General features: G+C 41.9%; 2 protein-coding genes across 8 annotated transcripts in view; one reads left to right on the plus strand and one right to left on the minus strand.

The window, feature by feature from the left end:
- Window positions 1-12052, plus strand: part of kdm6a (lysine (K)-specific demethylase 6A) — a 41923-nt gene extending 29871 nt beyond the window's left edge. For 4 of the 7 annotated variants that reach the window (XM_030785823.1, XM_030785818.1, XM_030785817.1 and 1 more), the window contains 16 exons: window positions 1-3; window positions 223-324; window positions 433-840; window positions 1357-2129; window positions 3794-3923; window positions 4159-4264; window positions 6290-6495; window positions 7399-7460; window positions 7547-7621; window positions 7977-8125; window positions 8600-8714; window positions 8876-9063; window positions 9315-9456; window positions 9714-9840; window positions 10699-10869; window positions 11810-12052. The exon at window positions 1-3 is cut by the window's left edge and continues 75 nt beyond it. In XM_030785823.1, coding sequence (XP_030641683.1) covers window positions 1-3; window positions 223-324; window positions 433-840; window positions 1357-2129; window positions 3794-3923; window positions 4159-4264; window positions 6290-6495; window positions 7399-7460; window positions 7547-7621; window positions 7977-8125; window positions 8600-8714; window positions 8876-9063; window positions 9315-9456; window positions 9714-9840; window positions 10699-10869; window positions 11810-11839 — 2787 coding nt within the window. In that variant the 3' untranslated portion in view covers window positions 11840-12052. The remainder of the gene's footprint in view (window positions 4-222; window positions 325-432; window positions 841-1356; window positions 2130-3793; window positions 3924-4158; window positions 4265-6289; window positions 6496-7398; window positions 7461-7546; window positions 7622-7976; window positions 8126-8599; window positions 8715-8875; window positions 9064-9314; window positions 9457-9713; window positions 9841-10698; window positions 10870-11809) is intronic. The other 3 variants (XM_030785816.1, XM_030785819.1, XM_030785822.1) reach the window with 1 other exon arrangement.
- A 1159-nt stretch (window positions 12053-13211) lies between these two features.
- Window positions 13212-18113, minus strand: dipk2b (divergent protein kinase domain 2B). The gene is made up of 5 exons (XM_030787224.1): window positions 17871-18113; window positions 16522-16786; window positions 15983-16156; window positions 15334-15622; window positions 13212-13558 (listed from the first exon to the last, which is right to left on the minus strand). Exons 1-5 carry the CDS (start codon window positions 18050-18052, stop codon window positions 13212-13214), a joined length of 1257 nt encoding a protein of 418 aa, XP_030643084.1. The 5' UTR covers window positions 18053-18113.
- Window positions 18114-18221: the final 108 nt, after the last annotated feature.

Below are 18221 nucleotides of genomic sequence, written 5' to 3' on the forward strand. Positions count from 1 at the left end.
AAGGTCTGTAATTCTCTTTTTTTTGTCTCCTTTCCTCCGTCAGATGTCAATCTCAATTGCAAATCTTAGAATATGTTGATGAACTACCTGCATTGATATGACAAAAAGACTGTGTAATTGTTTTGGTGGGACCATTGATGTGGGGGAAAAAGTTGGGAGAGTTCCTGCATTTTTTTTAAAAACTTTTTCCTCTTTTTTTTTTTTTTTTTTCCTCATTCCCAGCTCCTGGAGCAGTTACGGGCCAAGCGGACAAGTCTTAAGCCAGTACAGCTTCAGATGCTGGAACAGTTGGAAAGGCAGCTTGTTTGCATGCAACAGCAGCAGGTTTGTTGACCGCGCATCATTTTAAGAAGTGTCGACAGCATCTTCAAGATTTACTGAACAAACGCAAAAGAACGTAAATCGAAAAAAACGACTCTTCTTTCTTGACAGATGAAACAGAACGCCGGTCAGCTGCCGCAAGCCCTTTCCAACGGTCCGACCACAGACCCTTCATTGCCTGTGAATTCTGCTCTCCATCTCTCTTCTTCCCACCACTCACACGCTGCCCTCTCCCAAACACCCTCTGCCACTCAGTCTGCAGCCCGCTCTCCCTGCACCTCTCAACCAACGGCTAACGGACCCTTCTCGGCAAGCCCCGCCCCGTGCAGCACAGCTGGAACTCTAGGTAACACAGACACCGTGTCTGTGGGCAATAATCACGCACTAGGACTAGGGAGCAATGGAAACGTGCCTTACCTGCAGCAAAACGAACTACCTCATAACTGCACAACCCCCACCAGCAGCAGCAGCAGCAGCATAGACGAGCCGTGGAAAAGCCAACAAATCAACTCCACTCAGGTGAGTGAGATGAGTGTTCTCAGCCCGTTCTCACTTTGCACAGTGTGTGATTTGTTTTGCTGGTTATGAAATCTGGTTTGTCATAGGAAGGTAATAAGTCATTGAATTGCGTTGATGTGGTCCAGTGTCCGTGGTTGACGCATTTCATTTTAAATACTTGGTTTCTTTGTTTTTCGATTTGAAGCTGCATTATGATAAGGTCAGTGTTGTTTGTCTACTGCTTGTGAACACCATGCAGCCTCCATGATGCTTTGCTTCCAGGGAGAATGTTTTGCATTGTTCATTGTTTTCTGCAATCAGCTTTTTTGGCTTTAAATAAACATTAATTCGTAATTGCACTCTGAGGTCTGCTCCAGTCAATTAAGACTCTTTATAGCGTGACGTGGCAGGCAATCCACATATGTTCCTGAAATTTTCTGTCATAAGTTTTAGCTATATTTGGAGTGCGTGTAATAACGAATCTTTCCATGTCTCATTACCTTTTGTTATTCTTTTTTTTTTTTTTTTTAATTGCAGGGGCTTCAGAAAAGTCCAGGTTTGCATATGTCAGGTCCCAATGGCCATCAGCCTTTCCCTTCCACTGGGACCTTCCAGCCTACCCAGGCTGCTGATGCTGGCGTTCCAAATCAGGTCGGACATTCCACCGTGGCCAGTGACCTGTCAGCACAGGAGGCCACCCTTACTCACCTCTCCTCTCCCATCTCCCCTCAGTCTGCTACCTCAGGTGGACAACAAGGCATGGCCCACACCAAAGAGAGCAAGCCTTCAGGAAACGGGCACACTGCAGGAATGCCAAACAGCACTGCCACGGCGGAGGGACTGCCTAATCACGTCCATCAGGGCCTGGCAGACGCTGCTGCAGCTCCGCCCGCCTCACCAGGTGTACTTAGTTCAGACAATCCACAGCTCTCGGCCTTGTTGAAGGGAAAAGCCAATAGTAGTAATAATAGTAAGGACCATGGGGCGGCGAACGTCAGCACCAAGATCAATAACGTTCACCCCGCTCTCCACTTGGGCACCAAGACCCAGGAGAACTCTCTTTCCTCCTCTCCTTGCTCTGCCATGTCCACAGCCACACCCTCTCCCAAATCCACAGAGCACCCCGCTTCTTTGAACAGTGTTAACAGCCTTAATAGCCCCACACTAAACGGCAGGGGCTCAGAGGACTCGCAGAGCCCGACGAAGGTGGAGTCTCCACTGGTCTGTCACAGGCCGAAACCCCCTGCAATCGCCCCATGGTCCTCCGTCTCCATTTACCCCAGCTCCAGTGGGGTGCTCAAAGCCTGCAGGTAAGCATTTCAGCTTGGACCATTGGTTTGGTTTTGAAGGGAAAAAAAAAAAAAGATGAAGAGACGCAGCCTTGAGGAATTTATGGAAAGAGAATTTATGGAAATTAGTCTCGACGGATGCTGCCTTGGCCCTTAGTGGGAAAGCTGTTTTGTGCATTTGACCACAGTGAGAGCATGGTCCTGTTCTGTCCAGACTCAAGTCAACGCTGTTGACTGAGTTCTCCACCTGTGCACTGAAACGTTTCCTCTGGGACATGTCTTTTGACGTGTGCTGCTCTGCCTGATTTCCCTCTCAGTGATCCTTCTTAGCTGTGGTTTAGGCATCATGACCATTGAGATGATTTAAATTAGGCTTGTATTACAGACTGGAGGAGTTTTCTTCTCACATGGTTTGAAATGCTCATTCTTGGTGTTATTGTTTCCTGGTTGTCTGTTGGTGAGGGTAAGCACCATGTTAGCTTTGATGCCAAAAATGCAGTTCTGTTTGGGACACGAGAGCCTCCCTGACCTAAATGAGCATTTCCATGTGCAGCCAGACTGCTCTGTAGAGTTAGCTAGCAGTGCCTTGATATTGAACTGGCACAGGACTGAGGATAAGTCTCCGCATCACTCTAAATGGAATGCTGCAGTGGGTACTCAGTCTCTTAATCTGACAGATGTTTTTTTAATTGGAAATGTGACCTTAAACGTCTCATGTTTGTCAGCGCTTCCAAAATCTCCCGTTTTAACTTAACCGCCCATTTAGTGCTTACGTTACAGATGCAAACGTTAAGGGTACTTAACAGATTTCCTTTTTTGTTACTGAGTTTTGCTAGTGGGGGCACCAGAGACTGTTATAATGTTATCTTCCATGTGCTGTGAAATGATTACCAAGATGTAGCTGAAAAATCGCCAAAACGGACATCACAGTGAGTGCAACTATTTGAACAACCGAGATAGTCGGGCTGTCTCTCTGATATCTTTTGATTGTTGTCCTGACAGGAGTGTATGCCCTTATACAGTCAGTGACTAAGTGTTCTGTCCCAGAGCGAATACGGCATTCTCACAGTAAAACTGTGTGTTTGTGTGTTTCGGTCAGCTCTTCACCCACATTCGGCTGTGTACAACGGGGTGTGTTTTTTTTGGTGCCCAGATTGTAATCATGCCATTGTTTTGACTGGAAAGCCCGGTCGTTGAAGAGGGTTGGTTTTGATGGTGTGAAGCTTGGCAGCATGTTTAATATGTCTCCTTTAAACAGCTGTAAACAACCTTTTATGACACCAGAAAAGTCTACATGCTGACATCATGGCTTATTCTGACCATATGCCCACATCTGTCTGTCTCTCTTCCTTTGTTGTATTCATTTGACACAAATAATCATGTCATTTTTTGCTTGTTCTCAGTTTTGTTTTCTTATTTCAATCCTTTGTTCTTGCCAAAATGTACATTACCCCTTTTAATTATAGGGGGAAGGGTAAGTTAATGGTTGCATAAATTTGGTGAACCAGACTATGCATAAGGTCATAACTGTGCTTCACAATACTCTTGTAGTTCTCCTATTCCAGTCTCTGATAGCAAAAGAGACTATGTGCCCCCTCCCCCCATTACTATGCTGCATGGTGACAAAGCTGATATTACAGATGCTCTTTTATGAAAATGTATTCTGTCCATTGTCCCTGATCCAGGAACCTTGGGAAGAATGGTGTATCCAGCAGTAGCATCTTGTTGGACAAATGTCCTCCGCCACGGTCACCCGCTCCACCTTTCCCTCCTCTGCCAAAGGACAAACTCAACCCCCCAACCCCGAGTATTTATGTAAGTACAACACAAATCTCTCTCGTAGCCTTGGCTGGACATTTAACGCATGCGTATTCATGGTAAAGCAGCCAGTTGGTCGTTTTTGGGTTTTTTTGCTTTGTTTTCTTAGAACCCTTTTAATGGATGTTACGGTGGCTAAAGACTAGAGAAAGCAGCTTTTAAGGATATTCTTAATGTCTGTTCATTCCTTGTGTTTTATTCTAACCTCATTGAACTGCGGAAATCTCTGCAGCTGGAGAACAAGCGGGATGCTTTCTTTCCTCCCTTACACGAGTTCTGCACAAATCCAGCCAACCCGGTCACAGTTATCCGAGGCCTTGCCGGAGCACTCAAGCTTGGTGAGTGTGTGTGTGTCTGTGTGTTTGTTTGTGAGAAACAAAAGAGAGAATTGCTTGAAGTGAGTGTATGGGTCTGCCTGTCTTTTTTTTTTTTTTTTTTTTTTTTTTTTTGTGAAGGCTGCAGAAAGATGTATGAAGAAAGAGCTGTTTGATTTGTACTAACGGCCAAATGCATCTATATATGGAAGTGGCCTCAGCAGTACCACTCAGAAACAGCTTCGTAAAGTAATTGTCGAGATGTGATGGTTGGATGAAAGAGTTATGAGTTATGCATTTAGGCTGAGAGCTGTGAGACTGGTGCATGTACCTAGCTGGCTGCTGCAACTGTCGGGTACTGAAGTTTTGGTCTGTCTGAGGTTGCATCAAGTGGGCAAATAGGACAACAGCACCACCTGCAAGCTGAGAGAGACATTACAGGTGCCTCTTTAAAAGCACATCTGCCCCAGTCGTACACTCAGTTTAAAGAAGTTGATTTGGGTCTGAGTTCTATTCTAAAGCAGGTCATTTGTGAAAAAGGCGTTGGATTAAATCAAAGGCGTTGGATTAAATCAGCTCCTGTCATCTGTAATCAGACTCTGTATATTCGGATTGCAATTTGATGGTTTACCAGTTTAACTTTCAAGGTTTGTACGGTCATGAAGAACCTGGAAAAATCATGGAATTTGAAAATAGCAATTTCCAGGCCTGGAGAAGTTTTGGAAAAATAAACAAACCCGGAAAGTTTTGGAAAAGTCAGGGAAATTTGCTTCACAAATACCTGTTTAACAGAGTACATGTGGTTCAGTTAAGATCGACTGAGAAAAATCGATATTGGTTAAACAATACGTCAGTATTCGGGCAGATTAGTATGTTTAATAGAGTATATGTGGTTCAGTTAAGATTGACTGAGAAAAATCTATATTGGTTAAGCAACACGTCAGTGTTCGGGCAGATTAGTATGGTCACTTGACGTTATGTTGTTCTCTGCGTGGGGTCACGTCGGACTCCAACCTGAATTTGCACCTTGTACTTTGACTGGATGCAAATCCGCGCAATGCTAGGAAAATGACGATTAAATAAGAACTGGCTTCACTTGGACCAGTATAAGGTGTGGTTTGAGAAAGACCAGGACCTGGGACATGCAAAACGTGGACTGGGCAGTAAAACGTTAGACATTTCAAACGTGGAAGAGGCAGCGCTAGCTAGCCGCGCTAAAGGGACTAAGCACCAGGCTGCTGCTACTGCTGCGCATCAATCAACTCTCAACCCTCATCACTGGCTTTTTCACGCTCGTGTCAGAGTTACTGACCGTTTCTATTTTCTTATTCAAACATCATTGCCTCCCTGTCATTTGTTAATTAGGACTACACAATGGAGTTCTCAGAGTTCGACACATTTTATCCTGTAAACATCTAACTGGTGTCTCAGTGTTACTCACATAAGTGTTTATTTTGTCTTAAACCACATAACTTGCCATTGATTTTAATTAAAATATACTGTGCTAAATTTTGACATGGATTTTTACTTTTATTCTTCATGTATACTCGGGATGTTTCAGAGAATGCATGGCCATGAAAATTTGCCTCAGATGCATGGAAAAGTCATGGAACTTTATTGATTAAAATGTGTATGGACCCTGAACTTCGTATTTTGGCTGTTTTTCTAGGAAAATCTGCCATTTTAGTTGTACACTCTGTAATTATTAATTAAGCTGTCTCATATAAGTTCCAGTGATACCGTGCAGATGATGACAAAACCTTTTAAGGCACATTGTATTCTTTTATTTCCTCCCCATCCTAAACTGCTGAAATCAAGTGGTTTTTCTTTTTTTATTATTGGTGAGAGGGTCTGTACATGGTGAAACCCACTCCTTACCACAGCTAAGCTATATCCCTCTGCTTTCTCAAGTCTGTTCTTCCTCCATCTGCTAGGTATGGTCTTTGAATTTGGAAGTTGTGTGTTTGTAACGAGAAAAGCATGAATCCGTTATTGACTGATGATTTCAATCTCGACTCACAGTCACATGTCTCTCTCCGTCTCTCTCAGACCTCGGTCTGTTTTCCACTAAGACGCTGGTGGAGGCAAACCCTGATCATTTGGTGGAAGTGCGGACCCAGTTTGCTCAGCCCACCGATGAGAACTGGGATCAGACGGGCACCAGGAAGCAGTGGCGGTGTGAGAGCAGCCGTTCCCACACCACCATCGCCAAGTATGCCCAGTACCAGGCCTCCTCCTTCCAAGAGTCTCTACGGGTGAGTCTCACCTGCCCGTCTGAACTTCACGCGCTCGTTTCCCAGCGAATATCTCCAGCGAGTGCCATCAGTCCAGCTGATCTTTGTCGTCCCCTTTTTTTTCCTTTTACTTTGAAGTTTCAGAGGCTTTTTTTCTGATATAGTAGTCATGGGATTTCATTTGAACCATTTCACTATATTTTGGAGTTTTCTAATTCCCTTACTGTCTAACGTTCAGGCTATGTCATGACTCTCGACCTCAGTGCAGGAGTGTGCCTGTCCTCTGACGCTTCTTTTTACCTACCGCCGCTTACCGGTTTAGGAGTGTCTTTATGTGAATTTTAGTGTGCACAGAAGTCCACACCATTTCCCTAGACCTGTGCGCAATGCTATAGAGGACCCGTTGACACTAGGATTGTGCGGGGAGAGTACCTTGTGTGGCTCTTAGAAAGATCACCCCAGTCTGTGGTATTCAAACTCATGACCTCATCAATAGTACACAGTCTCTTTTACTGCTGTGCCACCCAGATGCCCATGTTGTCCTGTTGGGCAGAGACTGTCTGTGTCCTCCCCAGCTCAGCGTTAATTGTTTAGTCCTGCTGAGCAAGACATCGTTAAAGAACTGTCAAAATCTGCATCCTCGGCCTGGCAAACACTTAGTCAGCGTCTCATGTCTGTTACGTCAATAATGGCTTAAAGCAGAAAGATTTTTTGCAGCTGTGTGTGCATCATATAGTGACAGGGTCCTGCGTTGTACAGACTTGTCAAAAGTATGAAAGGACACATCAGTGTTTTACCTGCCACTGAAGAGTGAACATTATTATTATGCATTTCGTCTTCCAGCCCAACTGATGACATTTTCTCTTAGAGTAATTCGTCTGCAGTTCTCTAATACTGTATTCTTTTCTCTCTCTGTTTTGTCAGGAGGAAAATGAAAAGAAAGGGCAAAAAGATCACTCTGATTCAGAGTCATCAACCGCAGAAAAGTGAGCCGCCTTTCTCTGAAAAATTGCATTGATAATGAAATGTTTTAAAACAATTCCAATACTCAAAGACTGAAATTTCTTTTCAGCATGATCCGGAAAAGGAAGGGCCCGTTTAAGCACATCAAGTTTGGAACAAACATTGATTTGTCGGACGAGCGAAAGTAAGTTGATTTTGCTTCCTGCTTTCATCGGCCCACTTGCATTTAACTTCTGTTGTATTTTCTGTCACACATGTAACGTTGTCCAGAACAGAGGATAGCATGCCATAAACTCAAAAGATATTTAGCCTTTCAACTGAGCTGACAATTTAGAGTTCTGTTCCCACACTGAGCTTGATTACTCTCTCAAAGCTGGTGTAACTTGACCAAGCAGTGGAGATGAGTCTGGCATTTATAATGGTCAGTAAATGTGTTTCTGTGAACATTTCTTAATCAGATGACAGACTGCATGAGTGTCCCCAGAAGGGTCTTTTAAAGTGTTGTAGTTGACCTTTGCCCTCTGACTTGTTCTGCGCAGGTGGAAGCTGCAACTGGCAGAGCTGAGCAAGCTGCCAGCGTTTGCGCGGGTTGTGTCTGCGGGAAATCTACTCAGTCACGTGGGTCACACCATCCTGGGTATGAACACTGTCCAGCTTTACATGAAGGTTCCTGGTTGCAGGACTCCAGGTCAGTAAATCAATAGGTTACTATATGAATTAAATATGAATATGAAAGAGTATGAACATGATTGGACTGAGTTGGGGGAGACCTAGGTCATGGTACAAAACTAGAGCCCTGGCACAGAGCATCAAAAACTGTATGTGGTTTTGGTTTGTGCATATGTGTATCTACACACACAAACATTTAACAGCTCGGTGTGAAAATCACTGACAGCTGAGCTGATGATGAGCAGAGAGTACATAATTACTCACACAGTTATGCCTAGTCTCAATTGGAACGCTCATGCTTTGGCCTGATTCACATACTTAAAGTCGTTAAATCCAGTTCTTGTTTAAGGAAAAACAGAGCCGTCCATTTCTCTTGTCTTGACCGAGGTTGTATTTCTGTTGCATTGTGGATTATATTTGTCAATGAGTGAATAGGTTTATTCACTCCAATAAAATAAGCAATGACATGTACTGAGCTTATTTCCTTGTTTAGGTCATCAGGAAAACAATAACTTCTGTTCTGTGAACATCAACATCGGCCCAGGGGATTGTGAATGGTTTGCTGTGCCTGAACCATACTGGGGAGTCATGAATGATTTCTGTGAAAAGTAAGTTAACCAAACACAGTGTTAACTAGCTCTCATATGTGATGGACAGTCTATGACGTTGTGTCTATGACTCTACTTAACATGTGTGGTGAATGCAATTTAAAAGCTACTGCAGTAAGCCATTGACAACAAATTTGTGTGTTTGTGTTGTTCTTACGCAGAAATAATATAAATTTCCTGATGGGTTCATGGTGGCCTAACCTGGAGGACTTGTATGAGGCTAATGTTCCAGTCTATCGCTTCATCCAAAGACCAGGAGATCTGGTCTGGCTGAACACTGGCACTGTACACTGGGTCCAAGCCATTGGTTGGTGTAACAACATTGCCTGGAACGTAGGGCCTCTCACTGGTGAGGACAGCAAACGTGTAGCTTTGATTGATGAGAGTTTAATTCGCTTTGCTATGCCTCGCTGCCATGCCATAGGAACCATTGCATTGTTGATATTTGTGTCGCCAAAAGATTTGATTTGATTACATGTTCGATTCTAAACAGGTTGTTAAATGGATGTGATGTCAAATTCCTCTTGTTTATAAAATGTCAGATGTTTAGATATGTCACCAGTGAGTCCAGACTGCATGGTTTCATTCCTGTTTCTGCAGCACATCAGTATAAGCTGGCAGTGGAGCGCTATGAGTGGAACAAACTCCAGAGTGTCAAATCCATTGTCCCAATGATCCACCTCTCCTGGAACATGGCCAGGAACATCAAAGTGTGCGACCACAAGCTTTTTGAGATGATCAAGTGAGTCGACTCTCTGCATCCACAAATGTCATCCTCAATTAATAATCATTTTTAAACTGAGGAACAGTTGAAGATCTGAACTTCATCTGAAGTTGAACTGTTCATAGTTGATGCTGAACTGTTCATAAAAGATCTAGTCCTTTCAGTCCCGTAACTGCAGTTATCCTTTCGCAAGACTCGCAGATCATTCTATGTCCAGCTGCCTTAAAGACGGATGAAATGAAATCAGGGTGAAACGGTTGCATCTGTTGTTGTAGGTACTGCTTGTTCAGGACGCTAAAGCAGTGTCAGATGCTGAAGGAGGCTCTGATCGCCGCGGGAAAAGAGCTGGTTTGGCATGGGAGAACCAAAGACGAGCCAGCGCATTACTGCAGCATCTGTGAGGTTAGCCCTGCTGTTTTCTGTCATGGCATTCTTGGATTTTGGAATCGCATTTATGCCGTCTGAGCACTAATCACAAATTGTTCTGTTCGATACTGGCCTTTTACTCGTCACTGTTTTCCATTGTACTGGAGCAGGCACTCTGACGGCACTTAGCTGTTTCTCTCCATCCAAAATAACATCCAGAAGTTTCTCGAGTAGGCAGTTGGTTGTGTAATTGTATGATAAATGCTAGATGACCACCTCTCAGAGGCATCTTGTTAGATCTAATGCTGTTAGCTTGGCTCTGATGTGTGTGAGACACAGGGCCTGCGTATACCATAGTTACTGTGAGAGAAAAGTATAATAGAGATGCTATCATTTGAGCCTTCAGCTTAAGAAAGTGAGCTGCATATACTGATACAAGCAACCACAGACAGGATGGGGGCTGTGGCTATCTGAAAGTAGCATACTTGACATGTTAACATTACTTTGTAATCTAGTTGTCATGTTGCTCTAGATTTACTGTGTTGATATTTAGATGCGGAGTGTAGCACGTTTTAATATCCAGTTTGAGCCAGCAAAGAGAGACCCATTTCATTTTGTTTGTTTACTTAGTTATGTACTTACTTATTCACTTGCTTATTTTTGTTTGGTTTGGGTTACAGTTCATTTGAAAAGTATGTCATGTATGTCCCAACATGGTCAAGCCCCGAGTGATGACGGGCCTCTTTTTGAGATGTTCAGTTTTTGTCTGCATTTATAGAATTTCCACTGAATTGGGTGTTATTCGGTGTAATCACACTCTACTCACCAGTTTGTACCGGTAAAATTCTCTCCCATTGGAATGACAACCATCTTAATTCTCTCTCTCTTTTCCAGGTGGAGGTCTTCGATTTGCTGTTTGTCACCACTGAAAGTAACTCTAGAAAGACCTATGTCGTGCATTGTCAGGACTGTGCACGGAAAGGCAGTGCTAACCTCGACAATTTTGTGGTGTTAGAACAGTACAAAATGGAGGACCTCATGCAAGTCTATGACCAATTCACATTAGTAAGTTCTCAAATCTCCACATTACAGTTTTATTTACTTTGTTTATTTAACGCAGTATTGACATTGTTAATGTGTAAAAATGCAGGGATTTGATCCATTGAAATAGTTAGCAAAAACTGGATATACTATTGAAACACACAGTTCAGCAACCATTAGGGCAGCTATTGGAGATAATTAGCATAAGTTGCAGTCTCTGGTGTTTTTGGCAACATTTTAAGGTTGACCATTATGGTCTGTGTACTCTGTGGTGTGTGTTAGCAACAAGTTGAGTTCATTAACCTAGAGATGGGGAGACACCTACTGTATGCACGTTTTGTTGTGTTTGTTAAACCAAAATGCATATCTTTCTGCTGGTTTTGAGATTTTAAAAAAATAAATGGTAGATAATAGCAGCTGAACAAAAAAAAAAATCTACAAATTGAATACTTCCATGCCTAGTATTGCTTTCTGTTTTCTTCTGTTTTGACTTTATGAAATAGGGATTTGGTACATTAGGGTTATACATAAGAATAAAAGCAGAGTCGACTCCTGCTGCCTTGTTTTGGAGTAAGTCCAGTTTGCATTGTTTGGAGAGTTGTGTGAACACATCGTATTGTATTTGCTAAACAAAAGGAAGTCAACTGAACTAAACTTGCAGGTGATGCGGTCTCTGTGCGCAAAAGATAAACTGGCCTCAGTTTGTTTACAGTGTCCTGGTATAAACATGAAAAGTGTTGGTCAGATGAGCTAGTCTGTGCTCTGGGAAATGTGCTGAGGGATGCAGTGGAGGTCTGCTTGTATGAATACATGCGAGAAGTATTTCAACTCAGACAACCTTAACCGTTTAAAAAACCTTGTGTGGAATTGCCCTTCTTCAGGTTCACATGTGTAATACTTGTGCTGTACTGCATAGATGTGATGGTAAACACGATGTTAATTTTCACTCTCACTCATTCAACAGGCTCCCCCTCTGCCTTCATCCTCATCTTGACATTAACGGTTCTTTGGATCAAACCCAGGAACGCTTTTCACACCTTTCTGATATTCAGGAAAAGTGACCCAGTTCCACACCACTGGTCTCTGTAGCAAACCCCTCGAGGCGGCTGGATGCTGAAAGCTGTTTGTCTATGCAACCTGTCAAGTGTGGAGGGGCAACTCACTGGACTGGAGTGGGCATCATCTCTCCATCTCCAGGACTGTTCTAAGTTGGTCTAGCTCCACCTCCAGGAAAAACAAACAGCTGAAGAAATCAGCACATTTTGTAAAAAAAAAAAAGAAAGAAAGAAAGAAAAAAGAATAAATAAATGAATAAATAAATAAAAATAAGAATAAATAAATAAATTGTTTTGTATATAAGTTACAGCTGGCCTCATCACACAAAAGACTACTGAGTAGAATGTTTTGGGTTTTTTTTTTTTCTTCATCTTTTTTTTCCGTTATGGGCTGATGCTTTTCTCCTTGTATCACATTTCCCCTCTGAAAGTCTAGCATAGCTGGTCTTTTTTATGGTAGATAGACAATTTAAAGTGTTTTTGGCTTCAAAATCTAAAGAAAAGAGATCAAATTGTACCATGAAGAGTTTGGTAATTTTTTTTTTAAGCAGCTTATTTTTAACCATCTCATTGATTTTTCTTTTTTTTTTTTTTTTTTCTCTTTTCAAGAAAAGAAGTGAGAAAACCCAGCCAAGTCAAAGAAAAATGGATTGCACATAGACTAAGGCATAAACTTTAATTTGTGATTTTGTTTTGTTTTGTTGTACATGTACACTATTTATAAATGCATATTTATTGCTTGGAAATATTTGTTGATGGAATGCTGTTATTTTTCCAAGAGTACCCGCCATTAAAATTTAAGGAACAGTGTTTTTTTTTTTTTTTTTTTTTTTTTTTTCTTTCTTTTTTTTTTTTTTTTAATAATTTCTTCACTTGCGTTTTCTATCTATAAATAAAATTGCTGAATGGCTTTGTACAGAATCCCTTGCATTAAGTTTTGTTTTATTGCAGAACTGATAGATCATGAGTTATTAAAACATGTTCATGCTGAAGCTTACCATGAGGCTGTCCCATTTCAGTTTCTCACTCTTGTTAGTCTGTCCACATTTATTGGCTCCCAGTGTGAACAGTGGAATGATAGAATATTGTTTTTAAATGTAAATCTTGTCTTTGCCAGGCCATTGGCATCCACTGAACCACTCCATAAAATTTTGGACAAATCATGCTTCTGCCATTTTTTTTTTTATAAATAATCTGAGCAGTCCAGTCCTTTGAAGTTTTAGGATTTGTGTTGCAAACTGCCCTGCCTATTTTTGCTCACCGTTTTAGCCTGGACTTGGAAGAAGTCATACAGATGACAGTTTTGGTCCACTAGAAATTGTGGATATACAGGCACTCAGGGTATCGGTATTCATACTGTCTGCTGCACGGTCGCATGGGCTTCAGGAGTTCTGTCAGAGACTGGGCTGCAGTGAGGATCCTCTGATCAGACTGTGATTGGTTGGCACAAACTGTGAGCTGTCTCATTGCTTCACCGGGGAGATGAGCTGACCGGACATCGTTGGGAGCGAGCAGCTTGGTAAGAATGTTTCTGCACAGCAGAAGGAAGCTCTGGGAAGGCTGGACGTGTTCACAGGGTGGGGGTCTCTCACAGGAACCGCTGAGACAGGAAAAGATGTCTACACTCTGATGCTCTAGTCCTTGATCAGGGTAGAATCCTGCGGGAAAGGGGGTAGGCTTGAGTCTGGGTAGTCGTAAAATATGAGATCGGGTTTAGGCACGATCTGATGTAAGCATAACATGAAACCTTCTGCTATATCAAGATTTTAGATTAGAGTCATGAGAAAATAGATGCATTTATGACAGCTGTGTAAAGTACTAGCTTTTTGTTCAGAGAGAAAATGTATTTTATCACAGTATCTGAAGCCATTATTAACTAACATGCAAAGTAGACTGCACTGCACATATGAATATTCCAGGGCTGTAACAAACTGAATAAGGGAGTGTATTTTTACTGTATTTGCACTTTTGTCATTAATCTGAGTAGTTTTACTCAAGAATAATTTTGACATTGTGAGAATTATACATATTTTCTGAACATCACTGTGATGCTGGCACTGGAGATTCAGACGCTTTTGATTTTTAGACCCGTTGTTTGCCAACAAATGGCAAATTTGAAACAAATGTTTAGTGGAAAGAATGGATTTCATGAATTGGCTTTTGGAATTGAGAATTATTCTGTTCATTTCCAAACACATTAACCTGTCCAGCTGCCCTCATTAAACTGTTCAGTGTAACAGAACAGACACGTGGCTCGTACAGAACAAGATTAGACTCACAGAATTTAGAATGTCTTGTTTCAGTTATTTATTCACAACAATAACTGTAAGAATGTGTAAAGGGTGTGGCAATGTGTTGTATATTTCACATTTAAAAAACATACTGTGGTCTCACAAGTAAAACAGGTCAGCCTGTTGGTGTTTCAATTCTTTTTTTACTTTTATGAGTAAATCTAAAATTAAAAAAAACAGTACTTCTATACATAATTCAGATTAATTTGATAGTTTCAGAAATTTACTGAAATTACAGTAATTATGTACTTTTTACCCCAGTATTCTAACGGATGGTTAGTTTTTGCATTGACGAAGACCTTTCAAAAGCACTTCCTGTCCAATATCATGATTTTCAACTTCAAAGCATAGAACAGTTTGCACAATGAAGTGACTTGACTACTGCAGTTTGTATTTAACTGTTCAAAACCATTAGACCTGTTTTTCTCAGTAGGACAGAAAAACCATGGAACAGAAGTCATTATAGTTGATACTGTGAACTAAATGTCAGTAACACAGCTGTGTGGAGGGTTGTTTTTTCTTTTTCTTTTTCTCTTCTGAATGCTTAACATGATCAAAATGTCTGCTGGGAGCTTGCTGCTCCTTTATTAAACGTAGAAATCGTTGTTTGCCCAGTGTGTGGTAGTTTCCCTGAACTGCCATACCCCAGATAAGAGGAACAGAAACCTAAATGTGCCTTTATCAGATTTAATAACCAGTATGACTGATCTGCACTGAAGAGACCTTTTTGGTTTTGGCCTATCACAGACTTAAAAATCAAACCTCATATATATCAGCAGGGTCACATCAGATCTTATCGAGGGCAATGAGGATTTTTTTTCATATACTTTTTATTAAATAAGAATTATTAAGTAGAAACTTATTTAATTGTTGTTAAAACATTTTCTCTTAAGCTTTAATTGAACCTGTTTTATCACTTGTTTTTTTAAAGCACTATAGCTGCAGAATTCCATTGTGTTCATTTCTTTCTTGTCACCTTAAGGAAAGCCTTCAGTGCCTTTGGATTGAGATCTGTTCTAGGCACCAGATGTATTTGAAATCCCAGTCAACATAAAACCATTATACAACCCCCATATCCACTAAACATCTTTTTTTAAAAAAAAAAAAAAAATCCCTGTTTTCACACTTTTAATCTGACTCACCATCCTGCAGATCAATGATTCCGATGGTACTTGCATCTGTAATGAAGACCCGGCCATCGTCAAGGGTCCCAAACATGTCCTCTGAGACACTGGTGTAGTAGAGGTTGAAGTGCAGGCTGTTGGAGGCTAAACTCTGGGTTATACGCAGGAGCTGGTAAGCAGCATCAACGCGGCGCTCTAGTGGGGATGAGTACAGGTTCCTGAGAGCTCTGCCACCGGCCCACACCACCACTCTGCCACAGGACCCATGGTATCGCGGGAAGGGCCAGCCCTCCATGCCAGGAAACATCTGTGATCACCATAGCAACCACAAGGTGAAAAACAGGAAACCAGCGAACTACAAAGGGTACTTTTTGAGTTCCCTCGGATCATTCTCAAACCGTCTGGTGAATCTGTTCTGTCATGAATACATGTAATTCCTGCAAGTGGACTCGTGTCTTGTCTGTCTTTTCCCTGTTATAATGTCTTCGACATCTCAATTGTTTGTTCGTGGAAACAGTGATTTGATAAGTAAAGAAAAAGGAGTATTGATTCAAATATTCATCATACTCATAAAAGAGTCTGTAACAGATCTGCCTCTCCGTTTGTTTATTTTGTGGATAGTGACTGCTGAGGTTAAATCACCTTGTCAAGTCATTCTGCACTGTACCTGCAGCATGAGGGGGTGTTGATTGACAGCCATTGTGTACAGCAGCCTGAGTTTATCCTTGTAAGTGAAGTGCTTCATCTGCATGCTCCCCACATCTGTTACCTCGAAGTATCGCCGTACAATCCGGTCCAGCAGCCTCTGTGAGGGGCACCGCAACATGGGTGTTGCCAGACCCTGGAGATGTCAAATAGGGGATTGAGTCATATGCAACCCATCAAGAAAAGAACTGCTGATTGGCCTTAACCTGTTAACTCAAAGACGAGAAGATTACATGTAATTGGGCCTCCTCAAATGATTTTGACCATATTGTTCAATTGTGTCTCTTCTTTCCATGCTGAGCTCTGTATTGTCAGCCTGGAGCATTCTCTGGAGAGCTCCAGTGATCTGTTCATTCACCAGGTTCAGTGAGAGAAGCCAAAATATGTCACACATAACCAGAGCACAAACCTCAAAGGCAAGAAGTTGTAACACAGGGGCAAAATTCACTCAAGAACCTCTATTACTTTTTGGCTGACATCTTGGCACACGTAGACACAGACCTGTACCATACTGGGGAGGAGGAGGTTGGATCGTGCCCAGGTTTGGAAGCGTGGGGTAGCTCTCAGGACAGCCTCAATGCTGCAGGTACGCTCTCGGCCAGCTGACCTGCAAATGCTCCAGTCAGACACCTGGTGCAGGTGAGGAGACATCAGCCATGACAACATCACTGGTCTCTCAATCTGTGATGCGTCTGTGTAATTCCCCTCATAAGTCGTTCGTTTGGCGGAGGGCAGGTGCAGCTGAGATGACAGCCACCTTTCAAACCTGAGATAGATCACTTAACATCACCTTAAAATCCTTCTGCAAAACCCTGCCAGTCTCAGTCATCGTCCTATGTAACATCTGCTGGCATGATGATAGAATTATTGGTGCAAGTAAAGAGCCCTCTGTATACACTTATCTTTACATTATAATTGCGTTGAATACATATATGCTTCCTAATGTTTTACTAATGTTTTGCTTTATTAGTTAGCAGCCTATAAGTGAGATGTAATTAACAATGGCACATTATTAAAAGGCAGCACTCAATTCTCATCAGTTTCCTGAGATTTGTTGCTGGGTGAAAACATATCACATGAGCTCTAAATTAAGCCCGAGAGGAAACAAGCTCTTGATCACTGTGTACTCAGCCCTTGTGAACTTAGTTGAAGCATGCAAGGCATTGGTTCATTTCTTGGCTAGACATGATTGCAAAGCAGCTGTCTCTTGATAACAGCTTACTGATAATAGGCATCACCTAACCAAACATCCTGTCCTTTGAAAAAGGAACTCACAGTGTAACTGAAAGCAAGTTGGTTTCTCCCCAAATTTCCAGTACAGGTCTTGCCATCATTATGATGTGGAGTATGGTAGTTCATAAAGAATCTGAAGCCTTGCTTCAGTTGTGCATGTATTGCCATTTAAGAGCACAGAGTCAGAAGAGGAACTCGGTTGGCAATGTGTCACAGACTCAGCAGTTTAACTGATACAATTAACACAAGCTTAAAATTATGTGTAGATAAATGTCTCCAATCTGGTCGAAGCTCAGCCATGCTTTCAAAGACTGCAAGGTTGTTTCCATGGCAGTTCATACAGGGAGGTTTCCATAGTACAAAAAAAAAAGGAAAAAAAAACTCTAAGAGATGTTTGTAATTTTATGATATTTCTGTCATATAACAGTATGTTAAAATTTTACAGAATGAAAAATCATACATTGTACAAAACATCATATTCAAATGCAAAAATGTTTGCATTCTCTAAAGCACCTCTTAAAAGTATCTTGCCTTGGAAGCTATTTTTCTTACTGTCATCATGAATAGCACTGAAACCTAGAACCTGAGAGGATCTCCTATTCTTTATCCATTCTTACCTGATTTCTTCTTTAGAAAACTTCTTGCATATGGAGGTGCCGACACAAGCGTTGCACTTATCCAAGCCCAGGAAGCCTCTCCCAAACTTGTATGTTTTCTCCTGTGGCGCCAATGATGGACTGGAGGCCACTAGAGCTAGGACAGAGGACACCACCCAAATATCTAGCCCCACGTCTACCATGACCTTACCTGCAGGACCCCTGTGAGCTCTGGCTGGGTGCAGCAGAGTTTTGCTTCTTGTGCTTTCATGTGAACATACAGACTCTGTAAAAAGACACAGTTTCGAGTCTTGCAGCGATCTCTTTGTGGTATACTGTGGAGCCACTGCATGCCACTCCTCTACAGGAAAT

This window comes from Chanos chanos, chromosome 10, assembly GCF_902362185.1.
Source record: "Chanos chanos chromosome 10, fChaCha1.1, whole genome shotgun sequence".
Lineage (NCBI taxonomy): Eukaryota > Metazoa > Chordata > Actinopteri > Gonorynchiformes > Chanidae > Chanos > Chanos chanos.